Below are 16,896 nucleotides of genomic sequence, written 5' to 3' on the forward strand. Positions count from 1 at the left end.
AACACTATTAAACCTGTTCAAGACCTATAATATACACACAAGTATGCAAGGAGAAAGCAAGGACTGCAGATGCTGGAGACCAGAGTTGAAAAGTGTGGTGCTGGAAAAGTGCAGCAGGCCAGGTAGCATCCGAGGAGCGGGAGAAGCGACATTTCGGGCATAAGCCCTTCTTCAGGAATGAGGCTGAGATGCCAAGCGGGCTGAGATAAAAGGTAGGGGGAGGGGAGGATTTGGGGGAGAGGCACTGGGAATACGATATGTGGAAGGAGGTGAGGGTGAGGGTGATAGGCCGGAGAGGGGGTGGGGGCGGAGAGGTCAGGAAGAAGATTGCAGGTCAAGAGGGCAGTGCTGAATCCGAGGGTTGGGACTGAGATAAGGTGAGGGGAGGGGAAATGAGGAAGCTGGAGAAATCTACATTCATCCCGTGTAGTTGGAGGGTTCCTAGGCGGAAGATGAGGTGCTTTTCCGCCAGGCGTCATGTGGCCAAGGTCTGGTGATGCAGGAGGCCAAGGAACTGCATGTCCTTGGCAGAGTAGGAGGGGGAGTTAAAGTGTTCACCCGCGGGGCGGTTGAGTTGGTTGGTATGCAACACAGGGTATGTTATAGTTTGGAGATGCTCTAAGTTATGAAATAAATTAAATTCTGTAACAGAATGGTATGATGTATTTCATTGACGTCTGGACATTCGAGTGGAAATTGCGACCAATGAAAGTTGGTTATTTTTCTGAAGTGTCTTCTAAGCTCCAGTCATAAATCAGAGGTTATCTCAGTGATGGTGGAACAGGCTAGAGGGGCAGGATAGCATCACCCTATTCCTGTGTTGTTAGCAGGGTTTTTTTTTCAATTAGATTAGATTCCCTACAGTGTGGAAACAGGCCCTTCGGCTCAACAAGTCCACACCGACCCTCCGAAGAATAACCCACCCAGTCCCATTTCTCTCTGGCTAATGTACCTAACACTATGGGCAATGTAGCATGGCCTATTCACATGACCTGCACATTTTTGGACTGTGGGAGGAAACTGGAGCACACGTAGGAAACCCACGCAGACACGGGAAGAATTTGCAAATCCCACACAGACAGTCACCCAAGGCTGGAATCGAACCTGGGACCCTGGTGCTATGGGGCAGCAGGGTGTTTGGTGGATATTGAGACAGGGTAGAGGGAGGTTACGCAACACTGAGACACCATGAAGAACTGCTCGATGTCATCATTTACATGTAAACTATCTACGAAACCTTCCCAGCACTGACACTATTTCTACTGAAAACGAAAATTCATCCAAAATAGTGAACAAAGAGAGGCTCTAAAGTAACAATTACATTTTGGCCTGTGTGCCTGCAAAGCTGTGTACCATCCTTACATTTGGTGACATCAAGTTAAATAGAAAGCAGAAAAAAAAGGAACAGGAGGTAGCAAGCTTTTACGTTTCAAAGCGTTCTTTTTGTTCACCATTGCAAAAGCGAAATTGGATATTTTAGCAACGTATTGAAATAATTGCTCTGAACACATTTAGTAATTTCCCAATTATTGATGTTGCCATAAATCCGAATGGGTGGGCCACTGGAAGACTGCGTCTATATAATGTGGGAGCCCACCTGGTGTTTGGTGAAGTCGCACTCAGTGGATCACTGCAAGGTGAGTTTGCTGATAGAAGGCTTCTTTCTCATTCCTTCTGGTTTTTATTGATTATTTGGATGAAATGGGATATGTTCAATGCTCCTTCTGTGCATATGTTCAGATTGAATAGGTATAAATGCTTCAGAATCACTATTTTGGGGAAGTGATTAAACATGTTTCAAAGCACCAACATGATGAGCTTCTCCTCTTCCCTGTTCTGTTTTAGTATTTATTCTCAGGGTATGGACAATGCTGGCAATGTCAGCATTTATCACCCATCCCTAACTACCTTGAGAAGGTGTTGCAGGACCTTCTATTGAAACTACTGCAGTCCTGGTGGTGAAGGTGCTCCCACAATGGTCTTAGGGCTTTCTGAGGCAATGACACAGACAGGAGAGCAGCAAAATATGTCCGAGTCAGGATGGTGTGTGATTGAGAGGGGAGTGTGGACATGGGGGTTGTACACTGCTGCTCTCCGCCCCTCATTGGTAGAGCTTGTAAGGGAAGGAATAACCTTGGTGGTCTGCTACAGCTCATCCTGTAGACAGTACGTACTGCAGCTGCAGGAGCATTAGATGCTGCATTAGAAACACAGTCTAGTAGCTGGAGCCTGAATCAAATGAGCTGCTGTGTGCTGGATGGTGTTGTGCTGTTGTGGTTGCACTTTTCAGGGGAGTGGGGATTATTCCATCACACTCCTGACTGGTTGGTTTTGGGGAAGAACTGAGGGGTCAGGAGGTGTCTCAGAATACCCAGCACATGTCTCAGAATACCCAGCCTCTGCCCTGTGTCTATAACTATAGTGTTAATCTGGCTGCTCCAGTCCAGTTTCCGGGCAATGAGGAATGCTATAAGCTGGTGCCTGTGAGCATTCGGAGGGCTCTATTTTTCAATAAAACAGAACACAGTGGAAGGTAAAATTTCATGAAACAGAATAGTAAGTTTCTAAAAAAAACAGGAGGTGGAGGTAACTAAATACAGGGGTTCCCTACATTCGGGAGTCATCCCTCTGGATTGGAAAATTGCAAATGTCACTCTGCTTACAAAGAAGGGTGGAAGAGGCAAAGCAGAGAATTACAGACCAATTCACTTCACATTTGTAGTGGGGAAACTGTAGGAGTCTATAATCAAGGAATAGGCAACTGAACACCTCAAAATCTTGCAGTTAGTCAGGGAGAACCAACATGGATTCATGACAGGCAGCTCATACCTGACAAAACTCATTGAATTCACTAAAAATCTGGAACTCAGAATCTAATGTATGACCATGAAATGTTTGTTGGGGAAAAACACATCTGGTTCACTAATGTCCTTTAGGGAAGGAAACTGCCATCATTCCCTGGCTAGCCTACACGTGACCCCAGACCCATAGCAATGTGATTGACTCTTAGCTGCCTTCTGGGCAATTAGGGATGGGCGATAAATGCTGGCCCAGCCAGCAATGTCCACGTCCCATGAACAAAACAGTTCTTCATTTTAATTTGAGTTAGATATGAATCAGATAAAGCTATGAAGGGAAATGAGCCAAAGGCGGTTATGTGGAGTTGGCAACTGGTCTCAATGAATGTTGGAAATGACTTGACAGGCTGAATGGCCTATTTCTGTTCATTTGTTACTAACTAAATGGAAGAGAATGTGGTGACATGAAAGCTGTAAATTATTACTAAGCATTCACAGCACAGAAGCAAGCGTTTACGCCTCTCAGGTCCACGCGAGTGTATATGTTAGTCAGGTAAATCGGTGCAGGACTTAGATTGTTAGTCACAGGGCCCTGGGGAGAGTTGCCGAACAAATAGACCTCGGGGCGCAGGTGCACAGATTCTTGAAAGTGGAGTTGCAGGTAGACAGGGTAGTGAAAAAAAGATGCTTGACATACCTGGTTATAGGAATTGGGATGTCATGTTGCAACTGTACAGGACGTTGGTTGGGCCACTTTTAGAATATTGCATTCAATTCTGATCTCCCCGCTTCAGAAAAGATGTTGTGAAACTTGAAAGGGTTCAGAAAAGATGTACAAGTGTGTTGCCATGGTTGGAGAGTTTGAGCTATAGGGAAATGCTGAGACTTTTTTTCCCTAGATCACGGGAGGATAATGGGTGACCTTGCAGAGTTTTATTGAATCATGAGGGGTGAATAGTCAAGGTCTTTTTCCCAGAGTGGGGGAGTCCAAAACTAGAGGGCAGAGGTCTAAGGTGAAAGATGAAAGATTTAAAATGGATTTAAGGAACAAATTTTTGATACAAAGGGTGGTGTGTGTTTGAAATGAGCTGCCAGAGGAAGTGATGGAGGCTGGTACAATTACAACATTTAAAAGGCATCTGGATGGGTATATGAATAGGAAAGATTTAGAGGGATATGGGTCAAATGGGACGAGATTAATTTAGGATATTTGGTCAGCATGGACGAGTTGGACCGAAGGGTCTGTTTCCGTATTATGCAGCTCTAAGATTCCACGACTCTAAGAGCCTTCTTCCAACTCTTGTTATCTCATTCTGTCAGCTTGTCCTTCCCTTCCTTTTTCCCTCATCTGCTTATCTAGTTTACACTTAATTGCATCTCTGCTCTTAGTGTCAACTGTTTCCTGTGGCTGCCAGTTCCACATTTTAAACACTCTCTGGGTAAAGTAGTTTCTTTTGAGTTCACTCTTCACTTTTGCTAGGGATTACCTTATATTTATACTCTGGCTAACCTATCAAAAACACTTTCACAATCTTAAAGACATTGATTAGTTCACTCCTGAGTGTTCTCTTTACTAAAGTAAAAATCTTCAACATATACAATGATATTTTCATCAGGAAAACCTTTCAGTTCTAATCCCTCTACATTTCAATGAGTGAGATTAAGGGCAGGAGTGACAAGTAACAAAAGCAGCCTAACTATGAATGATTTGGAGATGCCGGTGTTGGACTAGGGTGTACAAAGTTAAAAGTCACACGACACCAGGTTATAGTCCAACAGGTTTAATTGGAAGCACACTAGCTTTCGGAGCATTTCTTCTTCATCAGGTGATAGTGGACAGCTCAATCCAAACACACAGAATTTATAGCAGAAATTTACAGTGTGATGTAACTGAAATTATACATTGAGAAATTGATTGTTAAGTCTTTCATCTGCTTGAATACCATATAGTTTCACTTCTTTCATGTGTAAATCACAAAACCTTTTTTTAAAGTTGAAAATCACACAACACCAGGTTATAGTCCAAAAGGTTTAATTGGAAGCACACTAGCTTTTGGAGTGTCACTCCTTCATCAGGTGATAGTGGAGGACTCAACCCTAACACACAGAATTTATAGGAAAAATTTATAATGTGATGTAATTGAAATTATACATTTAAAAATTGATTGTCTATTGAGTCTTTAATCTGTTTGAATACCATGATAGTTTCACCTCTTTCATGTGTAAATCACAAAATCATTTTTTTTAAAAAGTTGCATTCTCGGGTTAGCTGTTAACAATGGTGACAGCTAGACGATATGTTGAAGGTGGGGACAGAGTAGCATAGAGTACAATGGGTGAGTGGGGGAGGGGATGAAAGTGATAGGTCAAGGAGGAGAGGGTGGAGTGGATAGGTGGAAAAGAAGATAGGCAGGTCGGACAAGTCCTGACAAGTCAAGGAGACAGTGCTGAGCTGGAAGTTTGAAACTAGGATGAGGTGGGGGAAGGGGAAAGGGAAATGAGGAAGCTGTTGAAGTCCACATTGATGCCCTGAGGTTGAAGTGTTCCGAGGCGGAAGATGAGGCGTTCTTCCTCCAGGTGTCTGATGGTGAGGGAGCGGCGGTGAAGGAGGCCCAGGACCTCCATGTCCTCGGCAGAGTGGGAGGAGTTGAAATGTTGGGCCACGGGGCGGTTTGGTTGATTGGTGCGGGTGTCTCGGAGATGTTCCCTAAAGCGCTCTGCTAGGAGGCGCCCAGTCTCCCCAATGTAGAGGAGATCACATCGGGAGCAACGGATACAATAAATGATATTAGTGGATGTGCAGGTAAAACTTTGATGGATGTGGAAGGCTCCTTTGGGGCCTTGGATAGAGGTGAGGGAGGAGGTGTGGGCACAGGTTTTACAGTTCCTGCGGTGGCAGGGGAAAGTGCCAGAATGGGAGGGTGGGTCGTAGGGGGGTGTGGACCTGACCAGGTAGTCGCGGAGGGATCAGTCTTTGCGGAAGGCGGAAAGGGGTGGGGAGGGAAATATATTCCTGGTGGTGGGGTCTTTTTGGAGGTGGCGGAAATGTCGCCGGATGATTTGGTTTATGCGAAGGTTTGTAGGGTGGAAGGTGAGCACCAGCGGCGTTCTGTCCTTGTTACGGTTGGAGGGGTGGGGTTTGAGGGCGGAAGTGCGGGATGTGGACGAGATGCGTTGGAGGGCATCTTTAACCACGTTGGAAGGGAAATTGCGGTTTCTAAAGAAGGAGGCCATCTGGTGTGTTCTATGGTGGAACTGGTCCTCCTGGGAGCAGATACGGCGGAGGTGCAGAAATTGGGAATACGGGATGGCATTTTTGCAAGAGATAGGGTGGGAAGAGGTGTAATCCAGGTAGCTGTGGGAGTCAGTGGGTTTGTAAAAAATGTCAGTGTCAAGTCGGTCGTCACTAATGGAGATGGAGAGGTCCAGGAAGGGGAGCGAGGTGTCAGAGATGGTCCAGGTAAATTTAAGGTCAGGGTGGAATATGTTGGTGAAGTTGATGAATTGCTCAACCTCCTCGCGGGAGCACGAGGTGGCGCTAATGCAGTCATCAATGTGGTGGAGGAAAAGGTGGGGAGTGGTGCCGGTGTAATTACGGAAGATCAACTGTTCTACGTAGCCAATAAAGAGACAGGCATAGCTGGGGCCCATACATGTGCCCATGGCTACGCCTTTGGTCTGGAGGAAGTGGGAGGATTCAAAGGTGAAATTGTTAAGGGTGAAGACCAGTTCGGCCAAATGAATGAGAGTGTCAGTGGAAGGGTACTGTTGGGGATGTCTGGAAAGGATAAAACGGAGGGCTTGGAGGCCCTGGTCATGGCGGTTGGAGGTGGAGAGGGATTGGATATCCATGGTGAAGATGAGGCGTTGGGGGCCAGGGAAACGGAAGTCTTGGAGGAGGTGGAGGGCATGGGTGGTGTCTCGAACGTATGTGGGGAGTTTCTGGACTAGGGGGGATAGGACAGTGTCAAGGTAGGTAGAGATGAGTTCAGTGGGGCAGGAGCATGCTGAGACAATGGGTCGGCCAGGGTGGTCAGGCTTGTGGATCTTGGGAAGGAGGTAGAAGTGGGCAGTGCGGGGTTCTCGGACTATGAGGTTGGAAGCTGTGGGTGGGAGATCTCCTGAGGTGATGAGGTTCTGTATGGTCTGGGAGATGATGGTTTGGTGATGGGGGGTGGGGTCATGGTCGAGGGGGCAGTAGGAAGAGGTGTCCTCGAGTTGGCGTTTGGCTTCAGCGGTGTAGAGGTCAGTGCGCCAGACTACCACTGCGCCCCCTTTATCCGCTGGCTTAATGGTGAGGTTGGGATTAGAGCAGAGGGATTGGAGGGCTGCGCGTTGTGAGGGTGAGAGGTTGGAGTGGGGAGTACCTGGTCAGGTCCACACCCCCCTACGACCCACCCTCCCATTCTGGCACTTTCCCCTGCCACCGAAGGAATTGTAAAACCTATGCCCACACCTCCTCCCTCACCTCTATCCAAGGCCCCAAAGGAGCCTTCCACATCCATCAAAGTTTTACCTGCACATCCACTAATATCATTTATTGTATCCGTTATTCCCGATGTGGTCTCCTCTACATTGGGGAGACTGGGCACCTCCTAGCAGAGTGCTTTAGGGAACATCTCTGAGACACCCGCACCAATCAACCAAACCGCCCCGTGGCCCAACACTTCAACTCCCCCTCCCACTCTGCCGAGGACATGGAGGTCCTGGGCCTCCTTCACCGCCACTCCCTCACCACCAGACGCCTGGAAGAAGAAAGCCTCATCTTCCGCCTCGGAACACTTCAACCTCAGGGCATCAATGTGGACTTCAACAGCTTCCTCATTTCCCTTTCCCCTTCCCCCAGCTCATCCTAGTTTTAAACTTCCAGCTCAGCACTGTCTCCTTGACTTGTCCGACCTGGTCCGACCTGCCTAGCTCCTTTTCCACCTATCCACTCCACCCTCTCCTCCTTGACCTATCACCTTCATCCCCTCCCCCACTCACCCATTGTACTCTATGCTACTCCCTCCCCACCCCCACCCTCCTCTAGCTTATCTCTCCATGCTTCAGGCTCACTGCCTTTATTCCTGACGAAGGGCTTTTCCTGAAACGTCGATTTCGCTGCTCGTTGGATGCTGTCTGAACTGCTGTGCTCTTCCAGCACCACTAATCCAGTATTTGCTTTCCAGCATCTGCAGTCATTGTTTTTACCTCAATATGTTGAAGGTGTTGGCCCCCTGTGTTCTCTGTCTATGCCATGATGTTTAGATTGATTCTGATCTAAAAAGTGAGATAACAGAATTTTACATGAATTCATGCAGTTTTTGAGCAAAGTTCAATGTAACCCTGCAAGTACAAATTCACTCCACAAAATATATGTGTGCATGTGGGTCTTTGTCTGTCTGTCTGCGTGTCTGTCTGTCTGTACACTCACTACACACATGCACTTTCTCACACTCACAACCCCCAACACAGACAGACATACACACACAGACAGACAAAGACCCACACACACACACATGTATTTTGTGGGGTGAATTTGTACTTGCAGGGTTACATTGAACTTTGCTCAAAAACTGCATGCATTCATGTAAAACCCTGTTATCTCAATTTTTAGATTAGAATCAATCTAAACATCATGGCATAGACAGAGAACACAGGGGGCTAATACCTTCAACGTATTGAGAGAAAGTGAGGACTGCAGATGCTGGTGATCAGAGCTGAAAAATGTGTTGCTCAAAAAGTGCAGCAGGTCAGGCAGCATCAAAGGAGCAGGAGAATTGACATTTCGGGCATAAGCCCTTCTTCAAGAATGAGGTAGGTGTGCCAAGCAGGCTAAGATATAAGGTAGGGAGGAGGGACTTGGGGGAGGGGAGTTGGGAATGCGATAGGTGGAAGGAGGTTAAGGTGAGGGTGATAGGCCGGAGAGGGGGTGGAGGCGGAGAGGTCGGGAAGAAGATTGCAGGTCAAGAAGGCGGTGCTGAGTCCAAGGGTTGGGACTCAGATAAGGTGGGCGGGGGGGGGGGGGGGGGGGGCGGGGAAATGAGGAAGCTGGAGAAATCTGCATTCACCCCTTGTTGTTGGAGGGTTCCTAGGCGGAAGATGAGACGCTCTTCCTCCAGGCGTCGTGTTGCCATGGTCTGGCGATGGAGGAGGCCAAGGACCTGCATGTACTTGGTGGAGTGGGAGGGGGAATTAAAGTGTTCAGCCACGGGGTGGATGGGTTGGTTGGTCTCTCACCAGCTCTCCAGCTGACAGACGGGAGGCTCAATGTTACCTCCTGAATTACATAAAACCAGACTTGGCAATTCAGCTTTGCACAGAATAGATTCGAAAAGACAGGAAGGGGTAAATGGGAGAGTCAAGAAGCTGTAAATGTTAGAGATAGCAGAACAGATGCAGAAAAATATGACGCAAAGCCAAAAGAAAATCCAGATAGATAGAGATAGGAATACAGCAAAGGATTAATCACACTAAGAGGTGCAGTTTACAGTCTACTAAATAGTGGAAGGGAGATCGACAGAGAAATATGAAGAAGATTTCTACTCCTTTGAGGGACAAGAGCAGCAAATATATGGGAATACCATCAACTAAACATCTCCCTCCAAACCACACAGCATTCTGACTTAGAACAGTAATATCCATTACAGTCACTGGGGCTATTCTCTACAGCACTGTAGCTGTAGTTTAAAGAAGGTATCTTACCAACACAGACAATTTGTGAATGGACCAAAATACTGACCTTTGGACAGAAATGCTTGCATCCTATGAATTAATGAAATGAAGTGGATTGAGTGAAAAATCTAGACTAATAATTATAGAGAGGGTTGAACAATACAAATATTAGTTGGTCAGATGAGGTAGGAAAGGGAATGTCGTTGTGATAATTTACGCAGGACAGCTTTCTAACCCGATTAAAGAAAGGTCAATAAAGGCAGATTTACTCTTGGAATTAAAAATAGGTCAGGAGGAGGTGTGTAGGATTGTGGGGGGTGTCTTGTTTTTGGGAAAGTGTGAGATCTAACAGTGGGAGGTCCTTTTGAGAGGGACACGTCAAGTTATTTATGAGCTTATGATCTTCTCAGCTCACCTCAGTATATGCATAAGTAAAATGCCAAACCCCATAGCTGGCTCTAGAAACAAATTCGGCCCCTCACCGGAACTTCCCAGGCTCCAACTTTCATACCTAAAAGGTGCTAGAATTCACCCTTTACACTGCACTCCCAGAGAATCAGTTAGCCTGTATCTGCCATACTCACACATTTTTGGAGATGCCTCAGACCAGAAATAAAGTGACTCCATTCCTCAGTGATGTCTCTATAACCAACCAGAGGATTAAAGGATATTCCGTTTCATGGGTATGTCAACAGGAGGCAATCCTAACAGGGGGTTGACCAAAGACACTGGAAAGGTCAGCACCCTTGGGTGTCTCAGCAGAGCCTGGAACCAGAGTCACAAAAACAGGGCTGAACTGCTGAACTCTGTAAGGACATGTTCTACTCTCCATTCAATGGTAACTCACATTCACAAGGCCCCCACGAAGCATTTGATGTTTTTCAAAGCACAGAATGGTCACACAGGAGGTTATGAGTCAGGCGCCTTCCATTAGATGCCTCAGGTGTAATCAATGTCTGTCAGTTCATTGCAAATCTATTGCAACACATAGGCCCCTGAGAGAATGAAATGAGGAAAATAGTAACAGGAACTAGGAAATGGCAGAGGAGTATATTTAAATACTTTGCAACAGTAATCATGGCAGACGACACTGATATCATTCCAAATTACTAAATATTCAAGGACAAAAGGAAGGGAGGAAATAAACGCAGTAACTGTCACTAGAGATACAATACCAGGGAAATGAATGGGGCCGAAGATCACTAGGTTTCCTGGTCCTAATGGGATATATGCCAGAACATGAAAGGAAGTAGCTACAGAGATAATGGATGCATCAGAGTATTCTCCCAGGCATCCTAGTTACTGGATAAGTCCCAGATAAGTCCCAGAGATTGGGAAAGTGTCAATGTACCACTTTTATTTTGAAAGAGAAGGAAACAAAAATCGGGGAACTATCAATGAGTTAGGTTGATATCTATAATTGGGCAAAACTTAGAGTTTACTATAAAAGATGGTGCAGTAGAGCATTTAGGAACACACAATAAGATCAAGCAGAGTCAGCGTGGCCTCATGAAGGGAAGTGATGCCTGACAGAATTTTTGAGAAGGTTACACGCAGAATAGCTTTAGGCGAAAGAATGTATATAATACATTTGAATTTTCAGAAGACATTTAACAAGTTACCACACATCAGGTTAGTTAATAAGATGAGCCCATGCAGTTGGTGGCAGCATATTAACATGGATGAAGGGTTGACTAACTCACAGAAGATAAATTGTTGGGATAATTGGGGCAGATGTAAACCAGTAACTAGTCGAGTGCCACAGGGATCAGAGCTGGGGCCACAATCATTTGCAATATAGTGAAGTGAATGCACTATAGACATCACTGAACAGATAATTGGTTTGTTGAAGATGAGTTTCTGTTATCTGAACCACTCAGGACTACTTCAGAACTCACCAGACAAAATTGCTAGAATAGTGATTGTTTGCTTGCTCCACAGAACTGTGCTCAATGACAGGGACAACATAGCAGAGAGGAAGACAGACCAGCCATTAATTCCTCAGGCAAGAAAGATGTGGAGTCAGATGCAGATGTTAAGATAGGCAAAACAGATAGTTCCCAATTGATCCAAACAGCAACGAAATTGGAGTGTGAAATACTCTAGATTAATAAATCTGGACACTCAGAATCATGAGTCAAGAATGGATTTAGAAATGCTTCTAGCCTAAGGGGCAACTTTTTCATGCAGAGTGTAGTGTATGTATGGAATGAACTGCCAGAGGAAGTGGTGGAGGTTAGTGCAATTACAAATTTAAAAGGAATCTGGATGGGCATATGAAGAGAAAAGGTTTAGAAGGATTGGGCCAAGTGCTGGCACATTTGACTAGATTAAGTTAGGATATTTGGTCAGCATGGATAAGTTGGACCAAAGGGTCTGTTTCCATTCTTATGTCTATTCTTATGACCCAATGACTCTAATCATCTCCTACTTACTTTCCAGAGATTACAGGGATAGGGAGGAATGCGTCTCAGAGGGCTAGTGTCGACTCAATGGGCCAAATTGCCTCTTTGTGCACCGTAGGGGTTAAATCTTACGAATACGCTTCCTGTCTGCTTCCAATTCTGAAATCTCCCAAACCCTAAAATGCTTTTTCATTTTGGTTATGTCTTCTGTAAACTCTCACAACTGTGTAAACTTTTCAATACATTCATGTGACAATAAACCTAATTCTAATGCTAATTCCTGTAACATGAATCTTCACCGGTTAGAGAACCACTCCTGCTGAGGTCATTTATTTTTCTGAACTCTAAGCTTGATTCCTTTGAATTCAGACCTTGCAATTTGTCTTCAGCTCAACAGTATCCAGTTTATATCCATTAACATTACAGGGGTTCACTGAGGCAATTGACAGAATCACATGCTTTTTTTCAAACTGACACCAGAGGCCACAGTTCAAATTCCTTTCCGACCAGATTTTAGAAGTATATTCACAGAACAGGCCCAAATCCATCTGCCTCCATTTTGAAAACCAAATCACAAAATCTCATGCTCATAACAATACACCTTTCATCACAACACATTGACAGTACATTTGGCACACTTCAATGATTGAACACTCAACTATATGACAATAATCTGCGTTTATGGACATACACTTAATTGCAGTACCTAGTGGTGACTTTGCAATAAACACAATGTAAGCGTATTAAGATAAAGGGGAAGGGCAAATGAAAGATGCTTGAACAGGATACTGTTTGCTTATATAGTTCACTTTACAGAATAATAATTATATCATCTCTTAATGATTTGAGTCTCTACATAATCTCTAAATGTTGTCGATTAACAACAATGGTTTTGCTCCATTAGATTGTCCATCATGAAGTTCTCTCTGTTTCTGGGCTGTGTGCCAGTGTCTATTCTGGTTGTAGCCTCAGGCCACACGTTTAATTCAACACTGGATGAAGACTGGAAGAGTTGGAAGTCACGTTATGAGAAGCAGTACACCCAGGTAAAAGGAGAATTTTCTCCAGTAAAAAATCTATTTCAAGCATTCAGCTCATTCTGAAAGGGCAAGATTCCAAACATTTGTGAAATTATTGAGAATTTTTAATCTGAGATCAGGTGGGAGAGCTGTGTTTCCTTTTGGCTGCAATAGATATGTGTAGTGAAACTGAAAGCATATTGATCCTGAAATTCCATGTGTGTTCTTCAATCCTCCAACTCCAAATGGGGACTGAACAAACTCACAGTGAAACAACAGGGATTTAAGATATAACCATTTGATCCCAGAGGAGGCAGGATGGAATTTGGGTGGGGATTCAAGCAAGCAGGAGGCTAACATCCAGAATTCTTTCCCCGAATTAAAAGATGGTGGACCTTCCAATTGGCAGACGTCAGGAAGCCTATTGCATGTTTTTGCCATTAACAGACACGGTCACAGGAATTCAGTTTCTTTTCCAGTTAACTTCTCCGTAGAATAGGGCATAATGAAGTGAAGATTAGAATAAAGGACAGACAGTCTTTGGGTAAGGAGGACCATTTTCCAGAACTTGTTAGAACTTAGCCAGCATAAAGTAATTTTCACCCATTCAGCGCACATATTCCACTTGTTTCTGAGATTTGCATGTGATCCTCCTTTATCTTGATCCCTCTGCATTGGAATGGTTTGACTGCACGATACCTGACGATTGTCAATTTGTAGTCACTTATCCTTCTGGTGTACAGAAGACTATTCATCCCCATCCTCTAATGCAGCCATATTCTTATTTCCAATTAAAGGACAGTCACTCTTGCTGTGATAGTCCAGGCGGGTTTGGTCTGAAGGGAGGATCTGACTGTTATGATCACTGGGGAACAGACATCTTGTCCTTCCCAAGTTGCCTGGAGACGATTCTCCATTAAGTTATCAATAAACTGTCTGGCCACATTCTGTCATGTCTATTCCATCTCTGGGTATGAGCTGACTAACATATTCTAACTGACTGCCCTTGCTTGCAGGGAGTAAAAATCTGGCTGACTGCCCTTTAAGACTGGTACTCAGGACTTCAACCTCAGAAGATCCCAACAGGGGCTAAAAGTTGCTGAAGTAATTCTAGTTCTGTGCCCACTACCAGATTGAAAGTGCCTATTGCAAGATTCTGTCTTCAAGAACTCAGTTTATTGATGTTCCATTGGATCCCTGGTGAAATGATCATGGAATCATTAACAATACTTTGAGAAAGTTCAGACCATTTTATTTACAAAAAAGTACTTGTAGTTAACTCATTACTTCAATGTAATGGTGTTATCTTAATATATTAACATTCATTCAGTGTTTGATGAGAATGTGGAGTAATCAAATCAGCCATGTTTGTATTGAATGTGCAGAACAGGGCAAGAGAGGTCCATTGGCCTAAACTGTACGTTCACATTGATATTACCATTGCACACACCAATCAGAACATATCTGTCAAATTAATTAGCTCTTTGCAAGCTTACAATTTCAAATTAAACTGTTGGACTGTAATCTGGTGTTGTGTGACTGTCCACCCCAGTCCAACAGCAGCACCTCCACCCCATAAAAGGAGACAAAATCTAACTTGTGCAATGTGGCATTCATCCTCCATGATCCAATTTTCTGTTGCTGACACTCAAGTGTTTCGTTCATGATTAAAGATATTGATCTTTATCACTCATTATTCCTCCTATACTCTCTGTGTCACTCTGTCAGACTGGAAGATCAAACAGATTTTGTTTTGTGTCTAGAGGAAAGGGGAATGTGTTCAACTTCTCTGATATATTAAGGAAGATAAAAACCTAACGGAAAAGTGTTATTTCAGGTGTTGCACAGGAATTTGTAAGGCTATTGTATTATTTTAAGACTGAAAGATACTGGCACATCATTTACTTTATGCGTTTATTCAGGATGAAGAGAGCTACAGGAAAATGGTATGGGAAGACAATATGAGATACATCAAACAACACAATCTGGAGCACTCGATGGGGAAACACACCTTCACTGTGGGAATGAACCAGTATGGAGATCTGGTGTGTATAAAATGTACCATCTGGGATTGTTTAGATGCTGGATAGTGTGGTTCTGTTAATGAATGACAAAATGTACCATCTGGTATTGTTTAGATGCTGGATAGTGTGGTTCTGTTAATGAATGACACGTGGTCTGATCAGTGAGATCACAACCCCCCCTTTATATCAAAGAATCTGACATCCCTTACCTTTGTATGTTTCTGGAAAAATAAATTTTCCGTTACATTTTACATTCCGTTTCATTCTGTTTGCTCTTGTCAAACAGCCTGTCTTGGCATGGGGCACTGCCCATATGTCTGCTGTACTTTCCAAATATAAACAGGGAATGGGATCACCTGCACCAAACCAAGAGACAATTTCAAAAAGATGGGATAGCGCTGAGAGAGCTCAGCCACCAGCTGTATGAATCTCTCCCTGGTCCTCATCTCCCACAATGAGGACTAAAACCCATCACTAGGATCAATGGCAAGATAGACTTTAGATCATATCTAGGCAAAAGAGAGGACTGCAGATGCTGGAAACCAGAGTTTAGATCAGAATGGTGCTGGAAAAACATAGCAGTTCAGGCAGCATCTGAGGAGCAGGAAAATCGACATTTCAGGCAAAAGCCCTTCATCAGGAAGGGCTTTTGCCCGAAACATCGATTTTCCTTCTTCTCAGATGCTGCCTGACCTGCTGTGTTTTTCCAGCACCACTCTGATCCAAACTTTAGATCATATCTTGTCATTAAAATCATTGGAAAATCAAAGAGAAATAAAATGGATTGTGAAAATAGAATAAAGCCGACATGAGGAATGTTGGGATTCCAGCACAAAATGGCACGGTCCCCTCCCTTCTTTCCTGCAAAAAAGACAAAAACTCATTGAAAACTAGTCCAGAAGCACTCTCCACTTTCACAGGATTTGTCATTATCACACAATTAATGTTGGTCGGTGATTCAAAACCAAAACGAATCCTTGTGTAATAGTTGCTTCCTGGAGTGATCAGAAGTAGGAATATTGCTCAAACGTTCTCCTCTTATATCTATGGGTTCTGAGGCCAATTCCAGACCTGCTGCTTTAGCTATGACTAGGAATTTAATGTAAGGTTGGTGATGCAATGTAGGATGCTCTTTATCAAGAAGGCTTAGTTAAGCACCGTTAAACTCAACCATCATGGAGGAGGTTTAACCCATTCCAATCATAAGGAAAGTGCTGTTTAAAATTTTAATTATAGAATTTAATAAGATATTAATTATCATCTCCTCAAGTAATTTCAAACAAAGTGAGACACATTTATAATCTCAGCTGCCATCTTGGTCATTGCATAATCGTCCAGAGAGATATTTTATCCACTTCAGAGCCTCTTTTCACCTTTACACTGAACTGTCAAGAAATTGATTCATCTAATTTTTCTCCATTTCTTTACTTTAGTCAAATTTTCAACATGAATAGAATAGAATAGAAATTTATCATCACATGTACTTTTACATGAAACATTCAATTGAAAAGTTTTATAAGTTACCACACCATTGCATCTATGATGCTTTGATCTCTCATCTTACTAAACCTAGCGAATGGGTGACAATGTATGGTGAAGTTATTGATTCTCCTTCTGAACAATGCCCATTTAAAGTCAATCATTTCACAAATGACTGTCTATGTGTTTGACTTTTAGACAACTGAAGAGTTTAATGAACTCATGAATGGATTCTTCCAAGATGCAGCTGATAACTCGACTGAAGAAGATGATGATGAAGGAGATGGTTATGATGAAGATGTTGATGATCTTGAATCTAATGAAATTGACGCAAGTGATGATGTTATGAAATATAGACAAGTTGACTGGCGTAAAAAGGGTTTGGTTACTCCAGTGAAAAGTCAGGTAATAGACAGCAAGAGTTCTTCTGTTAATTATTACATGTGAAAGTTAAGTCAGCAAACAAATCTTGACGTTATCATGAGTTGTCTCAACTAGTAAGGAAGGTTAGTTT

The 16,896-nt window shown here is 43.7% G+C and overlaps 1 protein-coding gene across 1 annotated transcript in view; it reads left to right on the plus strand.

The window, feature by feature from the left end:
* Nucleotides 1-1,514: 1,514 nt before the first annotated feature.
* LOC140494505 (procathepsin L-like) overlaps nt 1,515-16,896 on the plus strand; it is a 39,061-nt gene continuing 23,679 nt past the window's right edge. The window contains exons 1-4 of the mRNA XM_072593758.1: nt 1,515-1,637; nt 12,765-12,906; nt 14,802-14,924; nt 16,581-16,787. Coding sequence (XP_072449859.1) covers nt 12,775-12,906; nt 14,802-14,924; nt 16,581-16,787 — 462 coding nt within the window. The 5' untranslated portion in view covers nt 1,515-1,637; nt 12,765-12,774. The remainder of the gene's footprint in view (nt 1,638-12,764; nt 12,907-14,801; nt 14,925-16,580; nt 16,788-16,896) is intronic.

Source organism: Chiloscyllium punctatum, chromosome 24 (assembly GCF_047496795.1).
Source record: "Chiloscyllium punctatum isolate Juve2018m chromosome 24, sChiPun1.3, whole genome shotgun sequence".
Taxonomy (NCBI): Eukaryota; Metazoa; Chordata; class Chondrichthyes; order Orectolobiformes; family Hemiscylliidae; genus Chiloscyllium; species Chiloscyllium punctatum.